Here is a 27,153-nt window from a genome sequence, read left to right as displayed (position 1 = left end):
GGTCAAAAGGACAGATAAATGTGGTACCAGGCAAAGTAACGTACTAAATTGAAAAAAACTTAGCTTGAGCAATAGCGGAACTCCTGTTGAACTAGATTGACTAAGAAGTTTTAAAAGCAGCAGTAAGATGGTGCTTAAAAATTAATGCAGTATGATTCAGCTGTTCTGTAGAATTCAGTGTTTCCTTATTCACTGGAATGTATGGCTGTTGTAAATGTATTATCGTAAAGTTTTTTCTACATTGTAAAATTTATCATTATCATCATTATTGGTACTGGTGAAAGATGTCATGTTGAATAAGAAAATAATTTCATATGAAATTCAAATGTAGATTTCTAATTGCACATGTTTTTAACTGTGTTTTGTTTTATAGTAATTGATTATTTCTATTTTCAGGTTTGGTGATGTCTGCCATCACTGTAATAATTTTGGTACTCTATTTTGCCATTGACACATTTGTGGTCAACAAGAAGCAGTGGTTGCCTGAGTGCACTCCTGTCTATGTTCAGTATTTTGTTAAATTCTTCATTATTGGTGTTACTGTACTTGTGGTTGCTGTTCCTGAGGGACTTCCACTTGCTGTCACTATTTCTCTGGCCTATTCTGTAAAGGTAAGAAACATTAACAATAATTACGGGAGAAAAATGCCGTTCAGTTGAGTTTACTAGTGAGTTAGTCTTCAGGTTTTATCAGGTGTGATGACAATTGGCCTGTAAATTAACGTGCTCAAAATATTAATGAGTGTGAAATTTCTTTAAAGTGAAACTTTGCTTTATATTGAGAGTTTTTCTGACAAAAATGCAAATACATATGGATGCTAATGCGTATCTTTAAAACTATGCAGTGCAAGAATATCAAACAGTGGAAATACCTGCTTAGTTTGCAAGGTTACCAGGAATTTATTGAGCAGAATTTACTATGAGAACAGTCCAGTGCAGAATTTACTATGAGAACAGTCCAGTCTTTTGATACAGAATAACCTTGTCTTCAAATTTTCTTGTGGAATAGTACAAAGTTTTGTCAAGGATTTGAAGTCTTCAGGAACACTTTTCAAAGAAATTAGAGTTTCACTGGAGCTTTCATGTACTTTTCTTAAATGCAGTTGCAGTTCTTTGTAGCCAATGTAAATGATTCTGTTAGGAAATTAGAGAGGATTAAAATCCTGGACTTGTGGATTACTCCATTATCTATCTAGGAGTTATCTCAGATTGTTTTAGCAATTTAGTCAGATGGGCCTTATTTAAACATTCTGGGAATCTTAGATGAAGATTTTGTAAAGTTTATTTCCATTTAGTATGTAAACAATTTAACATATGAACATTAAGAAGCAACAGCTTGATTTGTATGTAGAAAAACATCACTATTATTAGGAAAAAAGAGCACATCTCAAGCATGGGATTTTGCTAATAAAGACTTTAGCTGCTTTTTAAATATTTTCATGTTCTTATGTCCTTCATCTAACACATGCAGCATGTACATGTGTATCTATATTTGCAGTATCAAACTGCAATACAGCTTTGTGTACAATTGGTGATATTGTGCCCTATGAATATAAGATATTATCTGACGATATGGGTCAGGTGACTGGGCACAGCATTTTTTTTAATATTGAAAACACAGAAGGAAGGATAACATGTATTTCCAGGACGACTGTGCATCTTGTGAAAAATATGCACTGTGTAGTGGAGTAGTCTATAATGGTGGTTTTTTGTGGGTGTGGGTTGTTTGTTTTTGTTTGGTGGAGGGGTTTTTTTATTTGTTAGTTTCTTTCCCAAAATGTATAGTTCCTCTGTGTGCTGCAAGATAACATCCTGGCATTGGAAATAGTATTTAAAAAAAAGTCTAATATTTGCTATAATGATACTGTTTTAAAAATCCTGTTATCTTCAGTTTGTTTAGCTAATCTTTGCTGTTCTAGCTATTCCTTAAAATGTATATATTCTGCAAAAAATGATGGAACTATGTCCATTTATCAAAGGTGAAATTATTTCAGGGATAGTTACTGCTCGGTTGTCTGTAACTGGGCCTTGGGTTATTGGCCCCAGTCAAATTTCTAGTTTACTAAGCATTACGTTCTCATGAACAAGACCAAATACATGCTTTTTTGCTTTTTATAACTGATGTTAAAAATCTGTCAAAGCAAACCTTGAAGGTTTTTTATTTTGCCTTTTCTCAGAAAATGATGAAGGATAACAATCTGGTCCGCCACTTAGATGCTTGTGAAACTATGGGTAATGCTACAGCCATCTGCTCCGACAAAACAGGGACGCTAACTACCAACCGGATGACGGTTGTCCAAGCCTATGTTGGTGATGTCCACTACAAAGAGGTCCCTGACCCAGATTCTGTACCCGCCAAAACCCTTGATTTGCTGGTTAATGCAATTGCTATCAACAGTGCTTATACTACAAAAATTCTGGTAAGGAGGCTTTTTCTGTCAATAAAATGAAACATAGCAGAAGAGTTGTAATTTTTTTAAGCAATGGTAATTCCTTATCATCCTGTTGTTGATTATGAAGCATTAAATTCTGTTGAGGTCCTCAAAATGAGAACAGGTGCAGTAAAACCCGTATATTTTATGTTTTTCTTTTAAGGGTAGGGATGTACTTATAAGTACAAGACCATGCTACGTTTAAAAAACTCCTGTTATTTTGGGATGGCCCGGTTTTGGTGCAGGTAAATTTGCTAACACAACTAGTTTTCACGGGGACTTCATATGTGTAAAATTATTTTTGCATGTCTAAGAACTTTCGATTCATTCTCAAATAGGACAAATTGGATTGGTTAAATCAGTGAGCTTAATGATCTTGATTCATTCTGGTTTCAAGTGAATTACAACCAGAAGTATTTTATTGAGTCTGTAAAGGAGGGCAAAATGGAAATATCCCGTTTACTTGTGGCATTAGATTCTTCTGTACAGAGCTAATTAAGAGGCTGAAAACTTTTGCATTTCCAATAGATTTGTTCTTTGAAAGGTCAAGCTTAATCTTAACATTGCAGAACAAATACATTCTTTTTAGTTTCCAAATTTATATATTGTCCTTTTTAGAGCTCTATGCTGAGCTGTATAATATAGTCTTGCATGCATTTCACGTTTGTTTTAAAAGTAGTCTTTTAAAATACAATCACAGAAAACAATTGGTGAAATACTGCTCAGTGCTGGAGCATATATTTCCTTTAATTCTTGCTACGTAAATATCTGGATATTAGTAACAATCAGCACTTGGAAGAAGAATGTTTAGAGAAATCTGACGCAGATATGCAAAGCGTGTTTGTAGCAAAGGTGGTTTTGAAATTAATTTTCCCAAGGCTTGTTTAGCCAGAGTTAGTGTCTGAAGTCGAGCCACAGCTCAGGCATGTTTCAGACAGTCATCTGTGCTGTGATGCACTCACTCTTCCGCGCTCACTGAAAGCCTGCTGGAAAGGGAAATGTGGGAAGAACCAGCCCCGAGGCAGCTTGAGCCGCTTCCTATGTCAAGAGTGGACAGGGAATCCTACAAACTCTCTATCAGCTTGAGACAAGGGGAGTCAAAAGAATCTCAGTAGACATAATAAGGGGGGATGAAGGATGATGTTTGGCGCTTACATTGTTGAAATTAGCTGAGGCAAAGACAGTCTTTGATAAGAAGAGCTGGTCCCAAGGACCAGCCAATGAGGTAGAGACAGTTCCTGATAAGAAGCAGGAGCAGGCCCCAAGAGCCAGCTAAGACTGGTCTTGCGGCTTGGGTGAATACCAAGAAATCACTGAGCCTGCGCAAGAAAAAAGGTTACTAGCGGTGACGAAGAGGAGTCATCTCTCTTCATCTCTGCGACCACCAGACGACCACCATAAAGAGGCACTGCGCAAGCGCAGTTGAGAGGAGACTATGGAAATGACCTCTCGGAGCTAATTTTAATATGAAGCGGGGATAGGTCATGCATATGTATAGGCGTATTGTGAATATGTAACACTTGACTCTATAAACTTGAGACAAACTGCCGAGTTGGGCACGCACGACTTTGGTGGGACTACCCCCCGTGCTGCCCAGCGCTGAATGAACATACCTACTTTACAATCTCACTGACTGTGGAGTCTGTTTTCCGCACGTCAAGCTCAGAAAGGTGCTGTTAGTTGCCACCTGCCAGCTGAAATCAGCCAGCCATGTGAGTGCCCCACTTCTGTTGCACCGTAGAGACAAATAGCTCTAGTCAACTGAGGTTGGAGCTAGCCCTTTGGACTTTGAATTGAGATACTCTGGAAAAGCAGAACTCACTCAGCTGTGCACCAATTTCAGCTGTGAGCATCCAACTAGTGGCACCAGTTCCCAACCGAATCCTGGATCTTATCCTATGCTTTTCCTGTGGCCTGTCCAAGTCGAAATCAATCAGGTTAGCTGAAATGAAAGATGGGCCTTCCATTCTCAGGTGGTTCGGTGTAAATGCTGTGTGATAGCTCAGTGTGGATATTTTCTGGCGGTGGCTTTTTTGAATCTAATTTGCATATTTGTAAATTAGCAAGAATATTTTACTATTGCTGGGTAAATCACGCTTTCACAAATCAGTATAACGATTGATTGTTGGGATGAGGAACATGCATCTTAGTTATTTTAATATTGTTACAGCCTAAGGAAGGTTAGTTACTTCCTTCTGTAGAAAGAGAAATAGAATCAAACTCAGCCTCAACATGCAGGCTGGGATTAAGACAAGGTAATAGAGACAAATTGGGATGAAGGATAATAGGTAGCTATATAAATTTGTGTTTGTATAAATGCTACCGTGGTAATGCTAGTCACCAGCATCAGTCCTACGGAGTCTGACTTTGGGAGGGCTTTGGGAGAATGTTACCAATGCTGGCAGAATTTTCCTCATTCCTAAGAAACAAGGCAGAGGGCAGGCAGACTGGGTGGTAGTTAAGTCAGGTGTGACTGGCAGAGCAAAACTCAATGTCAGCTGTGCTTCATTTGTTTTATATTTTGCTGTTCATTTTGAATGCCTGAGATCAAACACAGTAACAAAGTGTTTCTGTTCCACTTCCATACCAATTTGCCCCCTCTCTGAATCTCAGAATAGATTAAGGTTTCTGGGTAAGGAACGGGAAGGCATCAGACTTTCCGGAGCGATGCATCTGTAACATTAAGTTTAATGTTCTGTCTTTCTCTTGTGGTAATAGTTTCATTTGACTGAAAAATTTCTGGTCAATAGTAGATCTAAAGTTTCACTTTGGTCTCAATATATATTTGAATTTTTTTTTTTTTTTTTTTTTTACTCTGGCTTGATTCCATTGCTTCTTTTTGAAATTAGTTATGTGTGCCTATTAAAAAGAGTCAATACTTCACCATTGCAGTTCTTTTTTAGCTTAGCACAGAGACTGATTCTCTGTAAAATTGATAAATGGGTGAAATCCTCTGGAAATCACCCTTGTGCTGGATGCGTATCAGATAACTACTTGAACTTATCTGTGTAAAATTAATGGTGTTTCTATTATAACAGTATCATAAGATCAAGCCTTGTGGTATGGACCCCATGAGAATTACAACTCCAATATCAGAGGAGTTCATTTTATTCATTGTTTATAACAAGCTTAAGCTAAAGTTTAAGATACAAGGTATTGTTCCATAGCCCTCATTCATTTTAAATCATAAATAAATACAGTAAAAAATACGTAAGGGAGTTGTTTCCAGGATGAAGTATACAGAATTATTTTTCTAGCTGCTAATACTGAATGCATACTTGTGCACTCAGAGCATATTTAATCAAATTGTGAATATCAGCTCAAACCCAAAGGGCTTATAAGTTTTATGTCACTAAGATTGAATTTTACATACTCTATTTTTAGTTATCTAGTTATGCGTATGCTGTAAATTGCGCTTTGTATGAACTTCTGTTCAGAGTAATCACATATGGGACCATAAAATTAGTCAAGATGCTCTGCTGAATGAGAAATATTCCCTCTTGCATTGTCTTTTGATTAAGGGGCAATTGAACCATTGATAAAAATATAAAAAGAAAATAATACCACTGCTTGGGATAAAAGATTTGAATTTCTCTAGGAAATTAAACACAAATTATTCCAACTGAACAATAGCATCATTAAATATAGTTCTTTTTAATGCTTTCCAAGGATTAAGTAACTGGGTGAGCTGATTTTGTGTTCCATTAGCTTCAGAGTAGCTTTAATGCTGCTTTTATGCCGCTTATGTGAAGCTGTTCTCCAGAAAACCTTTGTTTTCCAGTATTCATGTTTTGGATAGCTTTCCCACATGGAAATAAAAATTAGAGTTCATGTATTTTTGCATGTGAGCTGTGATGAGGATTATAAGGCATCTCTTACTCTGAAAACAAAATTTGCATTTTGGGAATACTTTCATTGCACTTGGAGCAGAAGTATATTGATCTTGAATATTATGGAGCAATAGTGAAATAGAGACTCCAAATACCAAAACTAGTGATTTGAACTCTTCTATTGAGCTCTTGCTAGCATAAATTCAGTTTTAATTGGAAAAGTATTTCTTCTTCTAATTTCCTGAAAAATGTTAGAGGGCATAGATGACATGCTTGCTGGATGGGTATAATGTGTTCCTGTTAAGAAGAGATCACAATTAGTATTTGAGTGATTTTCAGCACCAGTGGAAAAGACCCAGCGGAACCCGTTATTGTTAGGATCTAACACAGGCATTTCATTTGGTACTTGATAGGTGCCTAGGGAGCAAAAAAGCTACTTATGTCTGTCTTAGGTGAGTATCTGGATCTGCATCAGGAGGACTGTTTTCAGTTCTGACAATCTGGAGTATCATTTACTGCATTTGCATAGTATGTGGCACAATGTAGCGGCATCCTTTAACCAAGGATCTCGAAGGAAAAAAGGCAGAGATGTCACAGAAAAGTGCAAAACGTTCACTCCCTTCCACAGCTTCTGCCAACTTAGGAAATTAAGTAAACGTATGTTAGTCTGTATGTTAGTAAATGATAGTCAAGTAATGAATGTTACCTTGTAAAACTTTTGGAACAAAAAGTCTTCTATTGGATAAAACCAAAAGGGGGCAAATGAAGCAAAAAAAAAAAAAAAAAAGAAAAAGAAAAAAGAATGTAGACAAGTTTATTGTAGCCAGAATAGAGAAATCAATGTTTCCTGTTTATCATATGGCAGAAGAACACCTGCATATGACACTATAACATCTGTCTAAGGAAACAGTGAAGTTACCAAGGTTGCTGCCAGCACCCAAATTCCAACCACATTCCTGCCACAGCTGTAGATGAGGGTCGTCACTGTACGCTCCGACAGACCTCTCCTCGCAAGGCTGCAGGGATAGCTCTGAGGGCCCCAAATAACCCCAGCAGGGAGGAACAGGAATTCCCCACAATCTTCCCTGAGAGGAGTTTTTTCTGGGGGAGAGCGATGGTTACCCTCCGTGGGAGAAATGATGCTGAGGACACAGGCTGGCTGCGGGGGTGTGTGGTGGCACGTAGCAGTAGGATGGAGCTGCAACATGGGCACAGCCATTACGATTTACTAGGAGAGAAAGGAAGGTGTTAATTCACTTTCTTGCTTTGTGTAATTGCTTTTTCCTGAATATATAATAAAGGACCTTATTAAAATAAGTGGAACAAAATTTCTAACTTCTTTATACTGAAAGCAGTTTGAGAGATTTTGGGACAGAATTTTATTGTTAAGAATAAATAGCTCTTTTTACTGACTGTCTGGTGTGGAATACTGGAATGAATGCCCTTCATACTTTCTTGGAGAAAAGGGGTGGAGGGAGGCTGGCAGAGCAGGTAGGTAACCCATACTATATGAAAACCATAAGAAGAAATTACACTCTACAGAAGTGAAATGGTAGAAGTAATGGAAAATAAGATTTTAGCACAACAGCTGCTTCACAAGAATAGATGAAAATCTACTGTGGATATTGAGAACATGGATGTAGTAGCCAGGTGAAGGGTTCTTTTTATTTGTGAAGAATTTATTTGCATCTGAAAGAAGTACTGCTATCTGGGTTGTTGGGAGACATAATGTTCCTGTCAGAAATGGCCTTTAAAAAGGTATGCAAAGTACAAAATACACTTCTCTCTTGCAGATTTTTCTTTTTAAAAAATCAAATTTAAAGACTGGATTTCATTTATCAAATGCTTGAATTAATCTTGTCTATTTTTTATTTTTTTAATTGGATGAAAAAAATTTTCTGAAGAATAATACATTTATGCACACATATATTATTTAGCCAACAGAAATTTACTGTGACTTCCTTTTACCTTTAATAATTTCATCACTTTCAATATAGTAAGTATATTCTTGAAAACAACTTTAAAATTGTTTTGGGGAGCGTGGACATTTGGAAGTTTCCTACTGAATTGTTTAGAAACTTGAGAAGTAGTAGGTTGGTTTATGGATTTTTCCATACATTTTACCACCTTAATGTATAAAGTTATCAGTGATGGAAAGGAGGATTCAAATGTCGTACCTTTTGAAGAGTAGTTGCTTGCAGCTCTCTAATTCTTGTCTGACAGAGCATAGACCTTTTCTTTTATCTGTCTATATACACATGTTTATGTGTCTGTGTATTTATATGAAGTCTTGTTTTCAAAAGGGAATGGAAGAACGAGCCCCTAACTGTTTAGGAAAATTATTTATTTCGTTTTTACACAAAGCTTAAAACCCAATAGATCAGGTTATGCCATACCTATCAACAGAAGATCATCAGAATTTATATTTCCTGAGGCAACAGCAAAAGAGCCTGTACTTTATGGTAGCTGTCTGCCAAGGGCAGTCACGCTAAATGAAACTGCAATCGGATGTCACTAGAATTCTCTCCTTTATTCACAGGAGAACCGTGAGAAAATAGCTTTATCCTCCAAACTACATTTTAGTTATTTTGGTATTTGAAATTGGAAAGATATTTTTACTCTCAGGTGTGGTTTTCTTAAAACCTATTCTCAAGCTCTTTGTTTCTTGTGTTAAAATACAGATAAAATTACCATTTGTTTTTACTGTACATGAAGGTTCAGGTCACGTCTTATTATACCCAGATAAGTTCACCCATTGCTGCTAACAATGTTCTAAGTTGAAATAGATACTTTAAAAAAAAACCCAAGAAACCCCAACAAAAACACATACACAAAAAACGGGGACAGAAATGGGGACAGAAGTGGTAAAAAAAATTAAGGATAGATTGAGGAAACCTTTCGTTTATGATAACATTAAATGACAACCCAAGTAAATGGCCTGGCCTAAATTCTGTTTTATTCCTTCTGTAGTTCCCTACCATTAACATTAAGCTGCAAATATAACTGGCAGCTCCAGTTGTTGACTTGAAGTCTGTGAAAAAGATCAGTCATTTATCAGACAGACAGTCAAGTTGTCAGTCAAGGTTGACCTGCCTATAAGAAAGCAGGTCAGCTTTGGGGAAGAAGAGACAGTGGAAGGAGGAATGAGAACTCCAGAAAACAGAATGTCGGAATGAGGGCACATCGAGGGGAAAAAAGGTAAAACTGGAATGTAAGGAGGAAAGACGATTATAACTTGGCAGCAGCAGAGTTTGCACATATTCGTCACAATGTGTCCCCCCTTTACGGCTGTGCGGCTTTCCCTGTTTTACTGCACCACTTTTTCTCCACATAGAGTTGCAAGCTTTGTCCGCGGGGAGGTTTGCGCTAGTGATTTTGGTACAGAAGGGGTTGAGTGAATTGTGGTGACAATCTGAGCGGAGACCATCCTTCGTAATTTTTTTTTTTACCTCTGCTTTCTTTCCTCAGGCAGTGCTCAGAAATAAATTCTACCTTTAGATAATGTGTCAAAATTTCAGTAATTTGTGTTTTAAGGTTGAGAAGGATGGGGAGGAGGAGGAGTGCTATTTGACAGGCATTTTATGTAAGGATGGATCTGTGGAAGGTTTTATCCTTACATAACAATACTGGAAATCCATAAACAGTGAGAAGCATATCTGGGATGAATTTTTGCAACTTAGCCCATGTAATGACACTGGACTGGCCTGTGGTCGGTGTCATCTGGCTTTGGACGAGGGAGGCGAGAGGAAGGAGCAACAGGCTCGAATCACCTTTCTGCACTGTCACTGCGGAATGCATGTGGAGGGCAAACCCCTCTACTTCTAGTGTACTTAAAGCCACCCAGAAAATGTCGCAGAAAAATGTACTGAGAGGAGAATCCTCAGCTGACAGATTGATGAACTGGTGTAGGAATTCAAACGTACTAATTTTTTTTCACTGTCTGAAAAAGAACAAGTGCGTTTGTATGAACTCATGAAGCTCTGCTCCAGGTTTTCCAGTTTGTGTTTTGCAATCTTAGGGGTACAGTAAGTTACTAAATATACAATACAAGGAGAAACACGGAGGAAAATCTGCTTTGCAGAAAATCAATGCTTGATTTTCAAGGTGGAATCTTCCAGCTCAGTAGGGTTGGATTTAGGTCAGTAAGGCTGTCTTGTGAGTCAAGTAACTTGAGTACTTTAAGTCTTCTGTTGGCTGCTTTCAGCACATTGGTTTGGTAATGGAAATTTGTGAAAATTGTATATGCTCTTGTTTTTGAAGTGCTCAGGTGATGGTAATAAAATATTGTCTGAAGCATTTCTGAATCTCCAGGTAAATGGTGCATTTGAGCCATTTAAAATTAAAAAATTATTTGTTTTGATGGAAATTGGATTGAACTGATTCCTAAAAATCTGTATATTTTGTAAGAGTTTTTACTTCATAGGCAAAATTATTACCATTATAGGTAAATTTGTATCTTTATATCATTTTTCATATTTTGTTCCCAGTGTTACATAACTGTATAATGTAGGTATACATTATAGATGGGACCAGACAATGCAGGCCAAAGTATCTTTCTATATATAAGCAAGACAACAATCATCACAAAAAAAATCCCCAACAATATTTTCTTTAAAACTTTCTCATGAAATCCTTGGCATTTTCTCCAAATAAGCTAGGCATAAAAAAACAACCTATAGTGTGCATATTATTTACTGTGTAAATAATAATTATTAGAGATAATAGATCACGTAGTTAATTGTCTCTGCTTCTAGGAATGGTAATTAGCAGAGAGTAATGATCTTCACAGATCACTTGCCATTGAAGTTTTATATAATCAGAGGTACAAATATAGCTTTTCTCACTAAATTAGCTACTGAGTTAATAATCGAAATAACTGTGTTTAGAAAAGACTACTTCAACGTGTAAAGCATCGGACATGTCATCCCAGTCATGCGCTTTCTGCCGTCGGGGTCCAGGGACTTTGTCTTACTAGCAAAAAGCTTTTTTTTAAATAAAGTCTCCTTTTTTCAGCATTGTAAGTGAGGAGTAGAATGGAATCAGCTGCCCAGAAAGCTTCTCAGCAGTTGGCTGTGGGATGGATTTACCTAAGCAAAGAGGGATTAGGGAGCAGAGATCAGAGCAGGGCCATCCTGTAAATCTGCTATTGACATTGTTAAACTCTCTGGAAGGTTGCATATTTTCATTAGTGACCAGGTTGTCAGAGGCAAGGCAGGTTCCCCCACAATATGGCAGAAATATTACAGCAGAGAAGGTGAGATAAATGTGCTCAGAGCGAGCTAGTTCTTTCACTGAAGTTCTCATTATACAATAAACTGTAATTGTAAATGAACTTGGCAACAGGAGGACTGTAGCTCCTGACAACTCTTTTCCTTAGTTCCTACTCTCCTTTTCTGTCAAAGAAAGAGGTGGCCGTCCTGTCTCGGCAACAAATGAATGTAGGAAGAGAAGATGGATAAATAAAATAATCCTGCACTGTAGAATGTAGCATGACAAATTATTGCCATGCTAGCTAAGAGTTTATGATCGAGTGAAATTGTATTTCTTTATTTTCTTTCTTCATGTGACGAAAACAAGGGAATAAAAACCTCCTTCATACTGGCCTTCTTTGCCTTCACAGTTTGGTAATTGCAGATTCCATTTATTCCTGTTGGAATAAAAAATCACTGCAAGATTATAAACAGGACTGACAGTCACTTGTAAGCTTTTTGATACTATAATATAATTTACCACATTAGCTTTTTTTTTCCCACTTGCATGTATGAAAATGAGTAAATTAGATTTTTAACTTGCTATGATGCAACAAATGTTTTTCCTATTACCTTGCATAGCATTTTCTTTTATGTTACTTATCTTACTTTCGTGCTTTTATTTTCCACTCATCTTGCACTGGCATAAGATGATTCACTTGTAGGGATAACTGCCAGCTGTTTCCAAATACACTTGTTGATGAATGCAGGCTTTAAAAGTCAGCATTTCCTGCAAGGTATTCCGAAGTGTTTTCATCTAGATATATAAATATTGCTTATTGTTGTCTAATCATTTTTAGGACCAATTTTTTTTTTAATAAAATATGTTGGCACAATGAATGTTTTTAATATGTATTTATTTTCATGCCTGTGATACCCTACTGTTATCACACTTTGAAGCTGATTGATATGCTGGTTAGAATTTAATGTTAACACTTTGTAGGGGATAATATTAGGGAGCATGTTTTCCTGATGGGAGCTTTTGTTTTTACATGAGTGGGTGTAAACCATTTACTTCGGGCACATCTGTTTTAACGTAGGTTTTCTTTGTGTTCTCTATCATCAGGAACAGGAGGATAATAATTTCAAATGCGCTAATTTAATACCAATTTTATAGAAAATGGTAGTGGTTTTTATAATCAAACAAAGATACACAGGCTTATTAGAAAAAAATGCAGTGGGTGAATCACCTCATAATGAAATATGACATTAATTTTCTTTCAGATATATGTTACATAAATATATAATATATATTATATATTATATAGTTTTTAGTAAGTTTTCTTTTTACTCTCAGAACTCCAATGTGGTTTATTCCTCTGGGGAAAAAACCCAAAAACCAACAACCCAAAAAAACCTCAACTGGTACAATGCCTGAAATTTAACAGATCAGCAATAAAGTATATGACAGAAAACATCTTGCTGATTTCAGAACAATAAATGCACAGGACTTACTTTACAGACTTGAAAAAGACTTTAAATTGACTTGGCATTACTATTCTTTGTGAAGGAAATTGCACTTAATAAGATTTATTATATTTCTGTTAATGTAAGCAAAATATTTTTTTTTTCTTTTTTAGCTGAGTCACAGCTAGTCCTAGAAAGTTGGTATTAAATATACAGTAAGCAAAAACCTGTGCTTCGAATTCTAGTTCCTGCTTTCTTCTGCAGGTAGCCCCCACTACTAATCTTTCTTTCAAGTTTCCAGTTTTCTCTTCTTACATGTGAAGCTCTTGGCTCCTCTGGATTCCAATCAATCATATTACTGTGTTATTTACAAGTGAGTCTGGAAGGTGTCCAAAAATGACGGCCTTTCTGCTTTTAGACATGGTGCCAGATAAGACAGAAAAATCTCTAGAATGGACGGGGTTCTGAAGAACTGTAACCACAGATCCTGAGCAAACCGCAAGGGCCACTGACTTCTCAAAGGCATGTGACTTTGATGAATCTGACTTCTCAGGGGCATATGACTTTGATGGACAGAAGGCATCTGTTAGACAAAATCCTTTTCCCAGCTGGAGTCTAGCAGAGGAAACAGAAAGTTTTCAAAGGAAAGGTTGCTAGAGTATTTTAACGTAGTCAAAACTATACTGTTCCTTAGCATCACTGAAGAAATGACAGACCTGTTTTGGCAGACACCTTGCATGGAAAAATTAAGCTTCTAGAGGGAAGTTTTAAAAATTTAGAACAACTTTAATAAGTACTACTACAAACGTGTCTCACACATGCAAGTGCAAACACACGCAGCAAAAGAATGTGGCTGGCTACTGACAGGTCCTTGAGGAGAAGCCGGGACATCTCACGCATCTGAAATTATGAATGAGTGTTGGGCAGGAGATGTAGCTCATTGTGCATAACACTGAATGAAAGTATTGAGCATGTTAAAAAGTTCCACTGCGTATTTCTTATGCTATTGTTATTTTTCTGTGGTTTCGACTTATTCAAGTGAGCAGAGAATTACGTTACCTTACACTTCCCTTCACCCCAAAGAAGGGTTGACAGGGCTCAATGCTGGTTTGCTAGGGGCTATACGCTTGGAAAAGGTGAGACAAGTTTTTCTGGGAGAATTTTCCTATAAAGAAGGACAGGATGTTCAACTTCTCCATCGTTCCTGTCCTGTTTCCTTCGGAATGAATAATCAGATAAAAATTGGCTGCAGTCTCACAGTCTGCTATTCTGCCCAGCAAAGGCATCATTCTTAGCATCCTGACAAGGAGAGGGACTGGCCAGAGGACTGAATTTATAATGCAACCAAACATTACCCCACCAATCATGCAAAAAAATTCCTCTGAGAAAATATTAGATAAGCATTGCTGTAGCATATTATATACACTTGAGCGCATGCATTTGCCTCCCAAAAAACCAACCCCTAACTAATCAAAACCAATTTAAAAATAATTTCAGCTGATATATGCTATATAGATTTAGAGAGGAGTACATTTTATATGGTAAGTGAAATAGCTGCTGTTAGTGTTTTTAGACTAATTCAGAAATGGATGCCTGAAGAACCCTTTTCCTTACTCTGGAAATGAGTATTATTAACAGAGAAGATCTATTATTATTAATTATTATTAATCAGTAGCTTAAGTCAACTGAAAGAACTTCCTTTTACGTTTCATGTGGCTAGATTGGCTTTGCACTTGCTAAATTTAGCTCCTTAAACTGTACAAATTGTTTGTAATTGTGCTGCAACCAGAAAGGCAGTGACTATTAAGACTGATTTTTGCTTTGGTTTGGTCTTTCTAGAAATTTAGTTTTCCTATCTGGGATATATTTAGTAGCAAAACAGAAAATCCAAAGTATTGGTAAGTTTTGTGCAAATGAAGACTGTAGATCAGTTACCCGTAAATACTATTTCTTTTGTTAAAATTCAGGCTTTTGATATGCATATGAAAAGGGCATGCATTTTCTGTTATTTAATGTGATGATTTCATTCTTGCACAATATGAACATTATCACAGTATATATTTTTCAGATAGTGGCACTGAGGTTTTTTTGGTGGGGTTTTCTGTGTTGTGTGGTATTTTTTTTCCCAATTCGTTAGCCTAAAAAGATTATTTAATGTCTACAGTGCACTACAAGCTTTCTAGCTCTACTTAGTAAAAAGCATAGAGAAGGTAATGCAAATTAAAATGAGAGTTGGTATACTTAGATAACATGGAACAGATGGTGTCTGTTTCACAACTTTGCGGCTGAAATTCATGTACAGTGGCTAGTAGAAAGCATGCATGAGATGCTCTTCAGACTACTAGTGGAGGTGTGTGGTGGGTTGACCCTGGCTGGACACTAGGTGCCCCCCAAAGTCGCTCTATCACTCCCCCTCCTCAGCTGGACAGGGGAGAGAAAATATAACAAAGGGCTTGTGGGTCGAGATAAGGACAGGAGGGATCACTCACCAATTACCATCAAGGGGAAAACAGACTCAACTTGGGGAAAATTAACTCAATTTATTACAAATCAACCAGAGTAGGATAATGAGAAATAAAACCAAATCTCAGAACACCTTCCCACCACCCCTCCCTTCTTCCCGGGCACAACTTCACTCCCGGATTCTTTACTTACTCCCCCCCGAGCGGCGCAGGGGGACGGGGAATGGGGGTTATGGTCAGTTCATCACACGTTATTTTCTGCCGCTTCATCCTCCTCAGGGGCAGGACTCCTCACACTCTTCCCCTGCTCCAGCGTGGGGTCCCTCCCACGGGAGACAGTCCTCCATGAACTTCTCCAACGTGGGTCCTTCCCACGGGCTGCAGTTCTTCATGAACCGCTCCAGCCTGGGTCCCTTCCACGGGGTGCAGTCCTTCAGGCACAGACTGCTCCAGCGTGGGTCCCCCACGGGGTCACAAGTCCTGTCGGAAAACCTGCTCCGTGGGCTCCTCTCTCCACAGATCCGCAGGTCCTGCCAGGAGCCTGCTCCAGCGCGGGCTTCCCGCGGGGTCACAGCCTCCTTTGGGAACCCACCTGCTCCGGCATGGGGTCCTCCCCGGGCTGCAGGTGGAGATCTGCTCCACCGTGGACCTCCCTGGGCTGCAGGGGGACAGCCTGCCTCACCGTGGTCTTCATCACCACGGGCTGCAGGGGAATCTCTGCTCCGGCACCTGGAGCATCTCCTCCCCCTCCTTCTGCACTGACCTGGGGCTCTGCAGGGTTGTTTCTCTCACATGTTCTCACTCCTCTCTCTGGCTGCAGTTTCTGTGTGTCCCAGCAACTTTTTTTCCTTCTTAAATATGTTATCACAGCGGCGTTACCACTATCGCTGATTGGCTCGGCCGTGGCTGGTGGCGGGTCCGTCTTAGAGCCGGCTGGTATGGGCTCTGTCGGACACAGGGGAAGCTTCCAGCAGCTTCTCACAGAAGCCACCCCTGTAACCTCCCCCCAGCTACCAAAACCTTGCCATGCAAACCCAATACAAGGTATTTTTAAAAAATGTGATTAATTTTGATTAAGAGAGTTAACTAGTTAATTAAAAGTGAGGAAGATTATGTAACTGCAATTTTGATGATGACATGTTCAGAAACAGTGAATAAGGTTTTCATAGGCAACCTTGGTGAGAGAAACTCTTGAGACGCTAGGGAGAAAACTGTTGATAGATTACTAAAGCATGTATCCGAGTGCCTCAAAGGACATTTTTCAATTGTACAGTTGCTAGTTAAATCATTGCTATAACTAAAGAAAATGTATCTCTATTTCCTCAAAACTGAAAGATGAGGTTTCAGCCCCCAAACAGATGCATTGATGCTTTTAATGTTGGCAAAAAAACACATAAATCCCTGGAAATACACTTTTTAAACTGCAGATGTTGCCTTGAAACTGTATTTTCACTACCTGATCGGCTCAACATTATGGTTTGTCTCCTGTCTCTGTTTTCTCTGTCTGCAACACTCATGAAGCCAGTCTAATATCAGCAAGCAGTAAAGCCTCAGTTTAATAGAACTAAAACAAGGTAGCAGATGTTTGGGTTGTCATTATGGAGGTACCAATTACAATTCTGCAATTAAGTGCAATTTCTCTTTTGCACTTAAAGAAAAATGTTCAGCTCGTTTATCCTTCATGAAAATATAGCAAACGTTTGCCAAATATATGGATCAAATTATCAGAAATTTATAAAATTTATTAATCTGTACTTAATCAGTTTTGTTTAGGAATGGCACATCTGTCACTGGTCTGTGTTCTAACAATATTGGTAATAGGGGAGAAACATGCTCTTGCTTCTTTCTTTATAGCTAGCTTGAACTGAAACCTTGTACTTAGACTATATTTAAAGTAAATTGGTTGTTAATTGAAGTTAGTTAATAACAATTGCTGTGTCTAATTATCTTGATTATATAGGTTACTTGTCAACAGATCTTGTTGCACTTAAACAAAGCTGAAATGGCACTAGTATAAATCTAACTGCCAGTTCCCTGTGAATGTGACTGTATAAAAGGACAAGAGTGGCGATTTTTAGTGTCCAAAATGGAAATGGAATACATAATTTTCAAAATGTGAGATCCAGATTGTCGTTAAATGACATGTTTTAAGGGAACAGATGAATGGTTTTGATCAATAACAATAGGAAAGTCCCTACATACAGATGAATAACATCTTATAGTATAATAAATATACCAAGACTCTTCTGGGGAAAATGTGGAGAAAAATCTGTGTCTGTAAAATTCACTTTACATCATCTGGAAACACCAAGGCTTCGAGTATCCTAATCATAATGATGATTAATCAATAGTGTCATAACAAGGCAGAGTTCATTCTTTGTGCAGTGATATGGTGTATTAATGTACCCCTGTTTAAATTCAGTCATGAATTGTTGTCATTTGGAATTGAGAGATTTTTTAAAACTATTTTTATTTTTTAAATTAAAAGACATCCAACCTTCTATTTTAATTATTTTGATCTTGAAGTGTAGACTATTTATTACAAAAGGAAAAAGTTCAAATTAGAGAACCAAAATGGTTTAGGAGAAGGAAAGAAGTAACTCATGTGGCACATCTTTTCATTACAGAGTTGCTAATGAACCGTAATGTATAAATACAACATACATGTCAGTGTTTGGTTCCTTAGAATAAGTATTCAGTTACATGTGCAGGACTTTACGAAAACTCATTATTAATTTTAAAAAGTTATAATTTAACATTTTCATAATTTGAAATCAGAAATCCTTGCTCTGGGCCCAATTAAATTAATTACATAGATAAATGTAGTTAAATTTAGCTTTGTAAACTACCTCAAATATTGCTTCTACTATAGCTATCCCACTTTTTCTCTGGTTGTGAAGCTGAAGGAAATAGCAATTTTTGTTCTAATTATTTCTAACAAGTTCTTTGTATCTAGGAGTAATATTCTCATACGAATAGTGCAAATTGCTCATGTGTCAACATTTTTCATGTCTGAAAATTTATGCACAGACAATATAAATGTTTTTTCTGTATTTTTAACTTGCATCCTCTGTTCTTGAGAGTGAATTGAAAAACTGATGAAGTATGGACTAGAAAAGTGGACGGGGAGGTAGGCTGAAACCTGGCTGAACTGCTGGTCTCAGGGGGTTGTGATAAAAATGTCCAGCTGGAAGATGATCACTAATGGTGTATCCCAATGATCAATAAGTTGGGGCCAATACTGTTTCACGTCATTAATGATCTGGATGATGGGCCCGAGTGCCCGACATGCAAGTTGGAGGTTGCAAAAATGGGGGCTGTTCAGCCTGGAGAAGAGAAGGCTCAGGGGAACGTTATCAATGTGTATAAATACCTGATGGAAGGGAGTAAAGAAGATGGAGCCAGGCTCTTCTCAGTGGTGCCCAGTGAAAGGCAAAAAGGCAACGAGAGCAAATTGAAACACAGGAAATTCCAGTTAAACATAAAATATGTTTTACTATGAGGGTGGGCAAACATTGGCACAGGTTGCCTAGAGAGGTTGTGGAGTCTTTTTCCTTGGAGGTACGCACAACCCAGCTGGACACAGCCCTGAGCGACCTGCTCTAGTTGAACCTTCTTCAGTAGGGGCACTGGCCTTAGATCGTCTCCCAAAAGAGGGAGGCTGGTGCCTGCCAGCCTCAACTACTCTAATTCTGTGAAAAAATGTCTACAGGATTGACATATCCATCTTTAGTGAGAAGAAACGATTTTCATGTTTGCGGAAGTATTTTTTTGCCTTATCCTTTTTTTATTCAAATGAATCAAAGGTGAATTTGTCCTACAAACTAGAAGGGTAATTTAATTATTTGCTGTCAAAATTAAGGGCAAAGTATTAGCTCTCTGAATGTAAAAGTAGGTAACAGTCAATGAGAGAGGGAACAGAGACTGTCACACCAGCCTTTCAGTCTGTTCTTCATGCATGATTTCGTTCTTTCATAATCACTCTTGGGGGAATTTATGGATAGTATCATTTTTTCCTTGTTCCTGCTATGTGAGCTGAAACAAGCATGAGTCCATATTCACTGAGCCACATCGCTGCTGCCCTCGTAACTCTGCCACGTTGATAGGAAATGTCACACTGATACATTACATAATTACAGCTGGCCCCTTTTTATATGATTATTGCCTTGCTATTATTTGAGGCAACAAGAAATGTTGAAATACACTGTTTTTGTATAATGTTATATCTGACTAAACTTGTATCCATCTCAAGCGCTAGCAATGAGAATTACATGGTACCACAGCATTGCATTAATTAAATAGATTGTCGCATCATTTTCAGGCCTGTCTTCAGATAATAGAAAAACATATTAAATAATTATCCTCCTAAAAATTAAATAATGATCCTGCATCAGAGCTAATCTGATGCAGGAAGCCTGAATTTGAATATCCTGCAACTGCTGTGGTAGATCTAATTGCGCCAGTTGTACCTACATAATTCCATCGTTCTGGCTACTGTGCAAATATATTGTTTCTTACACCCGATACAGTAATGAGTCAAAAATTCCTGTTACCAGTTTCCTAGGAAGTTTGAGCAGATCTGATAGTTAAATGGTTGTTAAATAACAAGATAGGGGTCTGTGCTGGGGAGCAGTGCCAAATGACAGTGCTGTCACTTGTCTGAAGAACCTGCTTCGTGCAGCACATGTCTGATCAGTGACAGAGAAGTCGTTTAGACTGCTTCTTTATTGCTATTCGTTTCTTGTGGAGACAGCATAACTGAGCTCAGCAGGATGTCCTGGTCAATCTCTAACCATGAGACATATGAAGGTTATCTTATGGCTTTAACAATTTGAACTGCCAGTGAGTTGGGGTCCTGACTTAGGCTTGACATGCAATATAAATGTACTTTGAGACTACAATTTTCCTATAGCATAGAGGTCTAAATGATGTGAGACTGCTGCCTGCATTCAACATGTAGTAATTAAGGGGCTGTGCAGAAGCTGGGTCGGCGAGAAGGCAGCCTCACTAGTCAGTAGTATCAAGTAACAACTTACAAACATATAACTTTACTATTAAAAAATGTGTTTGTTTACATTTCTTATTTTAGTCTTCAGATTTTAAATCTCTTGTGAGTGCTGAAATATGTTTCAAGTGCTTTCATTTTAGGTTGTCTAGATCTGGAATGCTTATCGGGCTGGCTAACAAATCAGTGCCTGTCAGTCAGGATTTCAAATAAATTGCCTTGATTTTGATAGGCTTTTGATGGTGGCTGCTGGCGCCTAGAGTAAATAGTGAGAACTTGAGGTGACTTATTTAGTGCACATTCTCCCAAGAAATGGAGCTGCTGTGGATATTAGGGGTTTGTGGATAATGGGAAGCAAAAGGAATTAGCTGTTGTATCCCCTTTTCCAGTCTTTTCAGAATAGAAATATGGGACACACATCAATACAGGGCAGCACTGGTGAAATTTCAGATATTTATTTATTTATGTGATCCATTTATTATTTCCCTCTCTACATTCTCCTTTGTTTTAGTCCTGTTTTATGCTACGGAATACTGATGATGTGCTTTATTACCAATACACATCTGTGTAAACCCATTTTTTTCCTCTTAATCCTGTTCCTCCCACTGATTTTGAATTCAAACACTCCATGTCCTCCGGTCTGTGATAGAGATGTGTGTCTAAAACACATAGGAGTGCTTAAAGAAAAAGGGAGAGACTTGGTAATAAAGAGGGAATTTACTAAAAACAATTTCCCTTCTCCCATCACCTTCTGTTTGGCTCTCCCTGTCTGATTCTTTTTCCTCCAAAACATGCTGTTGATAATCCCCGGGCCCAAAATATATGCCACCATTAGAGGTGAATGTCTTCTTTTTTCCCACAAGTCTGCTCTCTGTCAGAAACTCTTCACAATCAATTTTCTTGTTTAAGCCTATAACTTTTTTATTTTAAATTAGCTGTATTAGCATGCCACAAAACATATTAAACGCTACCCTACAATATATTTCTGGCTTCTGTGCAGCACTGTGTAACACCATTATGTATGGTGTGAAACACAAATCCTATTATATTTAGAAAATATGGCTAGTACCAGAGCATGTGCAGAATCTATTAAAGGGTTCCCAAACATTTTTTGTTGTCTGGTTTAGAGCCAAATTCCAAATATGCGTAAAATAGGGCTTTGAAATGATGAATGTGTAATCATTGGACACAAAAAATGATGCATTATGATGCAAACTGATCAAAGTCAGGAATTTAGAAGCTCACCATCCTTAAGGGATGTGGACCTGTAGTTCTTTGGAACTGAAAATGCTTTGCTTGAGCTTGAAATAAAGTGAAGGAAGAGATCTGTATCAGTTTAGTGTATGAAAATTTTCAATCCTCTGAAGGTAAAAGGGAGATAAATTTTACTTTCTGATGAACAGGCATGATATAAATGAATGGGAACACCTATGTTAGTCTACTCAGTGGTGTACATAATAAAAAAAAAACAAAACAAAACCTTTAACTTTTAAATGTTGGGCTTTAAATCCAGTGAGTGAGATCAGAACAGTATGTAAGGTTAACGCAGTCTGTTTCTTCTGATGCCGAAATGATTATGCAACCAGCTCCAAGTTGTTAACTGTTCTTTTTCAATCCCTTATGCTGACCCCAATTCAAACTGACTTTTGACTTTAATTTAACTGAATTTCAACAGCATTGTACCTTGCAGTGATGATTCTGAGTTGTAAAACAGCATGTATATTATCAGAAAGCATGTTGCTTTCTGTGCTCTGTATAAAACAGAGGCAACTTATTAATCATTAACATGAAAAAACTACTTAAAATTCCAAACAGTCTGAGGACAAACTGTGATCTTCCTCATCAGTCAAGTCAATAATATTATTCTAGATGGGTAGCAAATATCAGAATCTGCACAAGATAGAAAGACTAATTTTTATTCCTAAATAAAGACCTTCTGAAAGTAAATTCGTAACATTTTAACAGTATAGAGCTGATGCCAGGTATTTGTAGTAAAATTTATCTTTAGGATGCTTTTTTGTTTTTCTTTGCTTTAATCTACAAAAAGATTTTTCAAGAATTCTAATAAAATGTTTGGAGTTTGGTTAATTAGTATTATCCTAGTCATGTGTGTAATTAATATGCCAGTTGTGGTCTGCCTGGCAAGCCAGCAGTATGCTATGCGCTGACATAGTGTTGAAAGTATAATGTGGGCAGAAGTTCAATAAAACCAAAGGAAAGTTCCACAGTACTGTTTGGGAAAAGTCAGACAGGATTATTAAGTAAGCTTTCTAAACAATAAGTGAAAGTTTAAAAAAAATTTCTGTAAGAGAATCTTAGCATATCAAACCCAGCCTATTTCCAGACAAGCTTTAACAAAGTTTCTATTGCATCCTTATGCAGGGATGTGCATTCCTATGTAGTTACACAGAGGTGATACAGCTAGAAAACAATAAATACTCTTAGAACAAATAGTAAAGCACAGAAGAGAAGATAAATTCATTTCTGTTGTTTGGCATCCAGAATCCAGATTATAGGTGGGGTGAAGGATCTGTGGAAATGGTCATACTATGAAAGACAGAAAAAACAGTGCTGCTGTTGAACTTCTGTAGTTAACAGGATCCCAGAGAAATCATAAATGAAAACTAGGACAGCTGATGTCTAGTATTACTGCTTTCTTTTTGTGAACACATCTTTTGAAACTGTTTCCCATTTTGTAATTGAAAACTTTATTTAGTCAAGCAAAGTTTTAGATTCTTAATCCTTGGCTAGAAAGAACTGATGCCTTTCATTTTTAAGTTTTTTGCTAAGATAAACAGTAATTTCTAAATCTGTCTTTGTTTAGCTTGAAGTCAGTTGAATAAACCTGTAACTACAAAAAGCTGACACGTGATTATAAATTTAGTGTGTTTTAATCTTGCTTTAGATGTCTTCCATTAAACCATTGATTCAAATTATGTAACGAGGGAATATCTCTGAATTCCATAGTACTCTAGTTTTTTAGTACTTCTCCTTTTTACAGTATTAGGAATTAAAAAAAAAGTATATCACATGGTTTGGACAGCATTCATCCTTCTTGGTTATTTTAATTTTTACATATATAATGCTTAAATCTACAGAGAAAATTCCTGCACATACTGGTCCATTTTCTCTTTTTTGAGTAAATAAAGTATAAAGTGGAAATTTTTTGCAATTTAATTTAAAAAATGTATTTTCCTCTGTTTGCCTGTTGTGAATGGAGTTGAAACGGAACATTTGATATGGATATAATATTCTAGCAAAGTTCATTTTTTATCTTAATAAAATTTGTGTGTTTACAATCATCATTATTGTAAAGGAGTAGGCCAATGGGTAGAACACAGGAGAATAACATAAAACAAATGAAGGCTTCACGTAATATATGAAATCCTAACATTTTAATTTGGAAAGACTACTTGGATCTTCTTGCCAGGTCCTCTCTTTTCACATCAAAAGGGGCAATGAGAAAAATGAAGTTTAGTAAGTGTTATGGTAAAAATGGAAGCATTATAATTTCCTAATCTAATTTTAAAAGTTGAAGCACATCTTTAAGTTATGCCCGCAGTTTTATATCTCTTCCTTCTTAACCTGTCTTATTAGTCAATTCTTTTCCAGTGAAATAATTCTGAAAATTCCTTTTGTAATCCAAGTTCAGTATTAGGTCAATACTAGCTTTTGGGGTGGTATTTTTAAGCCTTAATAAAACAGCTCTACTTTGACCTAGAAACCTATTCTGATTTGATAGTTGTAACAACTATTTTTTTAACATCTGTCTGCAGTTTGGTTTACATGCAAGTATTTACTTACAATTCAAATATTATTATTACATAAATAATACAAAGACTTGCAAGAAACATTTGAAAACATTTTACCAGGATCAGTGGAAGTTGTTATTGGAGGAAGATACTGTATCAGTCTCTTCCTAGTAGAAGATTGTACGGTATGTAGCTGTCTCGTGACTAGCAAATGGTCTTTCACTGAGCTCTTGAGAAACAGTGCATTCAAAAAGACTGAGTTCCTATTTGCAAATCACAGTTCAAAGGCTTTCTCTCATATGTTGTCAAAGGGTTTTCATTCTCTGAGGAGTCAATGAAGTTGTTCCTAGTTAATTATTCAAAAGTAACCCCTTTGGGCTGTCCTTTTGTTTTCCAGGTGCCATAAACTGCAGATTTCAGCAAGAAATAAATATAGATACAGCACAGTAGGAAGTTTTATAAGCCAGCAGCTTCTGCAAAGGATTGTCAAGAACAATCTGCAAGGAGACTGGTTTTGGCATATAAATTTTGAGCTGAAACAGTACAGGAAAGGAAGTGCTACTTGCCAGCTCTCACCACCATATGCTTTATTATAATGTAATGTACAAAGAATATGGAGATAGCAGCTGCTCTAGAGGGAGGTGGCCACTTGTTAGATTTTGAAACCTTTCTGAAATGTCTGTTCATTTTCTTTTCACTGGTATTTTTTCCCCTTGCTTACGTATTTGCATTCAAAAGATGTTCACTAGAAGAAATCTATTTTTAGACCACAGTAAGAAGAGGAGGATGTGATCTACTTTTTGTTGAAATAAAAATAATTTTAGAAGGACTCTAATATTTAGTTTTATATATTGTGAAGTGTGGGCAGATTTTTGTTTTCTCAATATCCATTCACATCACAGCGTGATGAAATCATGTATAAATTAACTATTGTCTGGGATTGTATGTCTTTGATGGAAAGAAATTTATGTCTTTCTCATTGGTTTCCAGTGTGTGTTTGCTAATGGCTTGATCACATTCACATTTAAGTCAATGTCAAGATTTGCTGACTTCAGTGGCAGAGAGAAACAAAGCATAAGTGAGGATTTAGGTCTAAAATGGAAAGAGTTTGCTATGATATGCACAGACAAATCAGTCTTTCCTAGCATCACTACCCAGGCAGTGAAGTTGATTACTCTGTTGCTTTGAGAAACCTGAAGTTCTTAGCATGTTTCAGGAACTGTGTGCCTGCAATGTCATGAAAATGAACCTTATTTATTAAAAAACCCCTGTATTTTAAAGGGTATTTTTGACTCCTAACTGATGATTTTCATATCCACTGAATGTAACAATCCTTTCAGATACGCATAAGTACAAGCACTTGGGTTTTAAATTAGGGATTCTGAAGTGAATTTGAGAATCCAGAAGGAAGTTACACCACAGTATAATGGGATTACAACAGGGCAAGTTGTTATAGCATACAATAAAATTAATATAGCATATTAGCATTTTTGCTGAGTGTCAGTGTTTTACATTGACTCTAGAGTAGTGCTAAAATGTCATAGCAACACAAATGTGACCCATATAACTCAGTAAAAATGATGGTTCATATAGAAGAAAGGTGTTACAATTCTGTTTGGAAGGATAAATCTCTTTGAGACAGAGATTTTTAGATTATTATGTATTGCTCACCATAGAAGCATCTCTCTGAAAAAGAAATTACATTAATCTATCTGTCAGCAGGTATATATTTTCCTGGTGATAGAAAGATGATTCTTATGGAAAAATCCATGTTTGTTTGCTTACTTCAGTTCTAGACCAGAATATTATTATCTGTCTGTGTCCTGGTTTCAGCTGGGATAGAGTTAACTGTCTTCCTAGTAGCTGGTACAGTGCTATGTTTTGAGTTCAGTATGCGAAGAATGTTGATAACACTGATGTCTTCAGTTGTTGCTCAGTAGTGTTTAGGCTAAAGTCAAGGATTTTTCAGCTTCTCATGCCCAGCCAGCGAGAAAGCTGGAGGGGCACAAGAAGTTGGCACAGGACACAGCCAGGGCACCTGACCCAAACTGGCCAACGGTGTATTCCATACCATGGGACATCCCATCCAGTATGGGAACGGGGAAGGGGGGGCAGGGACTCGCCGCTCGAGGGACTGGCTGGGTGTCAGTCGGCAGGTGGTGAGCAATTGCACTGCGCATCATTTGTACATTCCGATCCTTTCATTATTACTGTTGTCATTTTATTAGTGTCATCATTATCATTATTAGTTTCTTCTTTTTTGTTCTATTAAACCGTTCTTATCTCAACCCACGGGTTTTGCTTCTTTTCCCGATTTTCTCCCCCATCCCACTGGGTGGGGGGGAGTGAGTGAGCGGCTGCGTGGTGTTTAGTTGCTGGCTGGGGTTAAACCACGACAATCTGACCTTCATTTTTTAAACCAGCTGCAATTTTGGTGATTATCTGGAATACTTACTTATTTACTAATGTTTACTTAAAGGTCCCCTTTTCCCTTTTTGTGGCCATACTTGTTGCAAGAATTCAAATCTAAGTAGGATTACTGATTTGCAACTTTAATCATTCCCTACGTTACTTCTCATCCCACTGAGGGGCAATGTAGGGGATTCCATCTACTTAGGAATCCCACTTCCAAAGTAGACTGGATTTTAAAGTCTATAGTGCAGTTAAACATGGATTCTGAACATAGTCCTGCAGTCCTAATTCTGCAAAATGTGAGGCAAAAGTTTAAGTCACATTGAAAATGATGACTTACAGTCTTGTCTTGAGTCAAATCAAAATCTGTTTTCAATGCAAATAAAAGTTTTGAAAGGACTTCTTTCTGTTCCCATAAGTATATTTCAGCCCTAGCTTAAGCAACACTTTTCTAATTCTATTGAGTACAAGAAAATTTAAGTTATCAACAGTCTATAGTTCACACATTGGTCACTTGAAGTCAGTCTGGAGTCTTGACAACACAGGAACTTTTTGTTTGGGGTGTATTACACCTCCAAGAAAGTTTGTAAATGAAATGTATGTTT

At 37.3% G+C, this 27,153-nt stretch overlaps 1 protein-coding gene across 20 annotated transcripts in view; it reads left to right on the top strand.

Annotated features, from left to right (window-relative positions):
* Window positions 1–27,153, top strand: part of ATP2B2 (ATPase plasma membrane Ca2+ transporting 2) — a 442,871-nt gene that overhangs the window by 354,843 nt on the left and 60,875 nt on the right. For all 20 annotated transcript variants that reach the window (XR_008233449.1, XM_052776594.1, XM_052776599.1 and 17 more), the window contains 2 exons: window positions 397–611; window positions 2,177–2,419. Coding sequence is in view for 19 of the 20 variants with exons in the window: in XM_052776594.1 (XP_052632554.1) it covers window positions 397–611; window positions 2,177–2,419 (458 nt within the window). In the remaining variant the exon portion in view is untranslated. The remainder of the gene's footprint in view (window positions 1–396; window positions 612–2,176; window positions 2,420–27,153) is intronic.

Source organism: Harpia harpyja, chromosome Z (genome assembly GCF_026419915.1).
Source record: "Harpia harpyja isolate bHarHar1 chromosome Z, bHarHar1 primary haplotype, whole genome shotgun sequence".
In the NCBI taxonomy this organism is placed as follows: domain Eukaryota; kingdom Metazoa; phylum Chordata; class Aves; order Accipitriformes; family Accipitridae; genus Harpia; species Harpia harpyja.
This window is presented reverse-complemented; position numbering and strand designations above follow the sequence as displayed.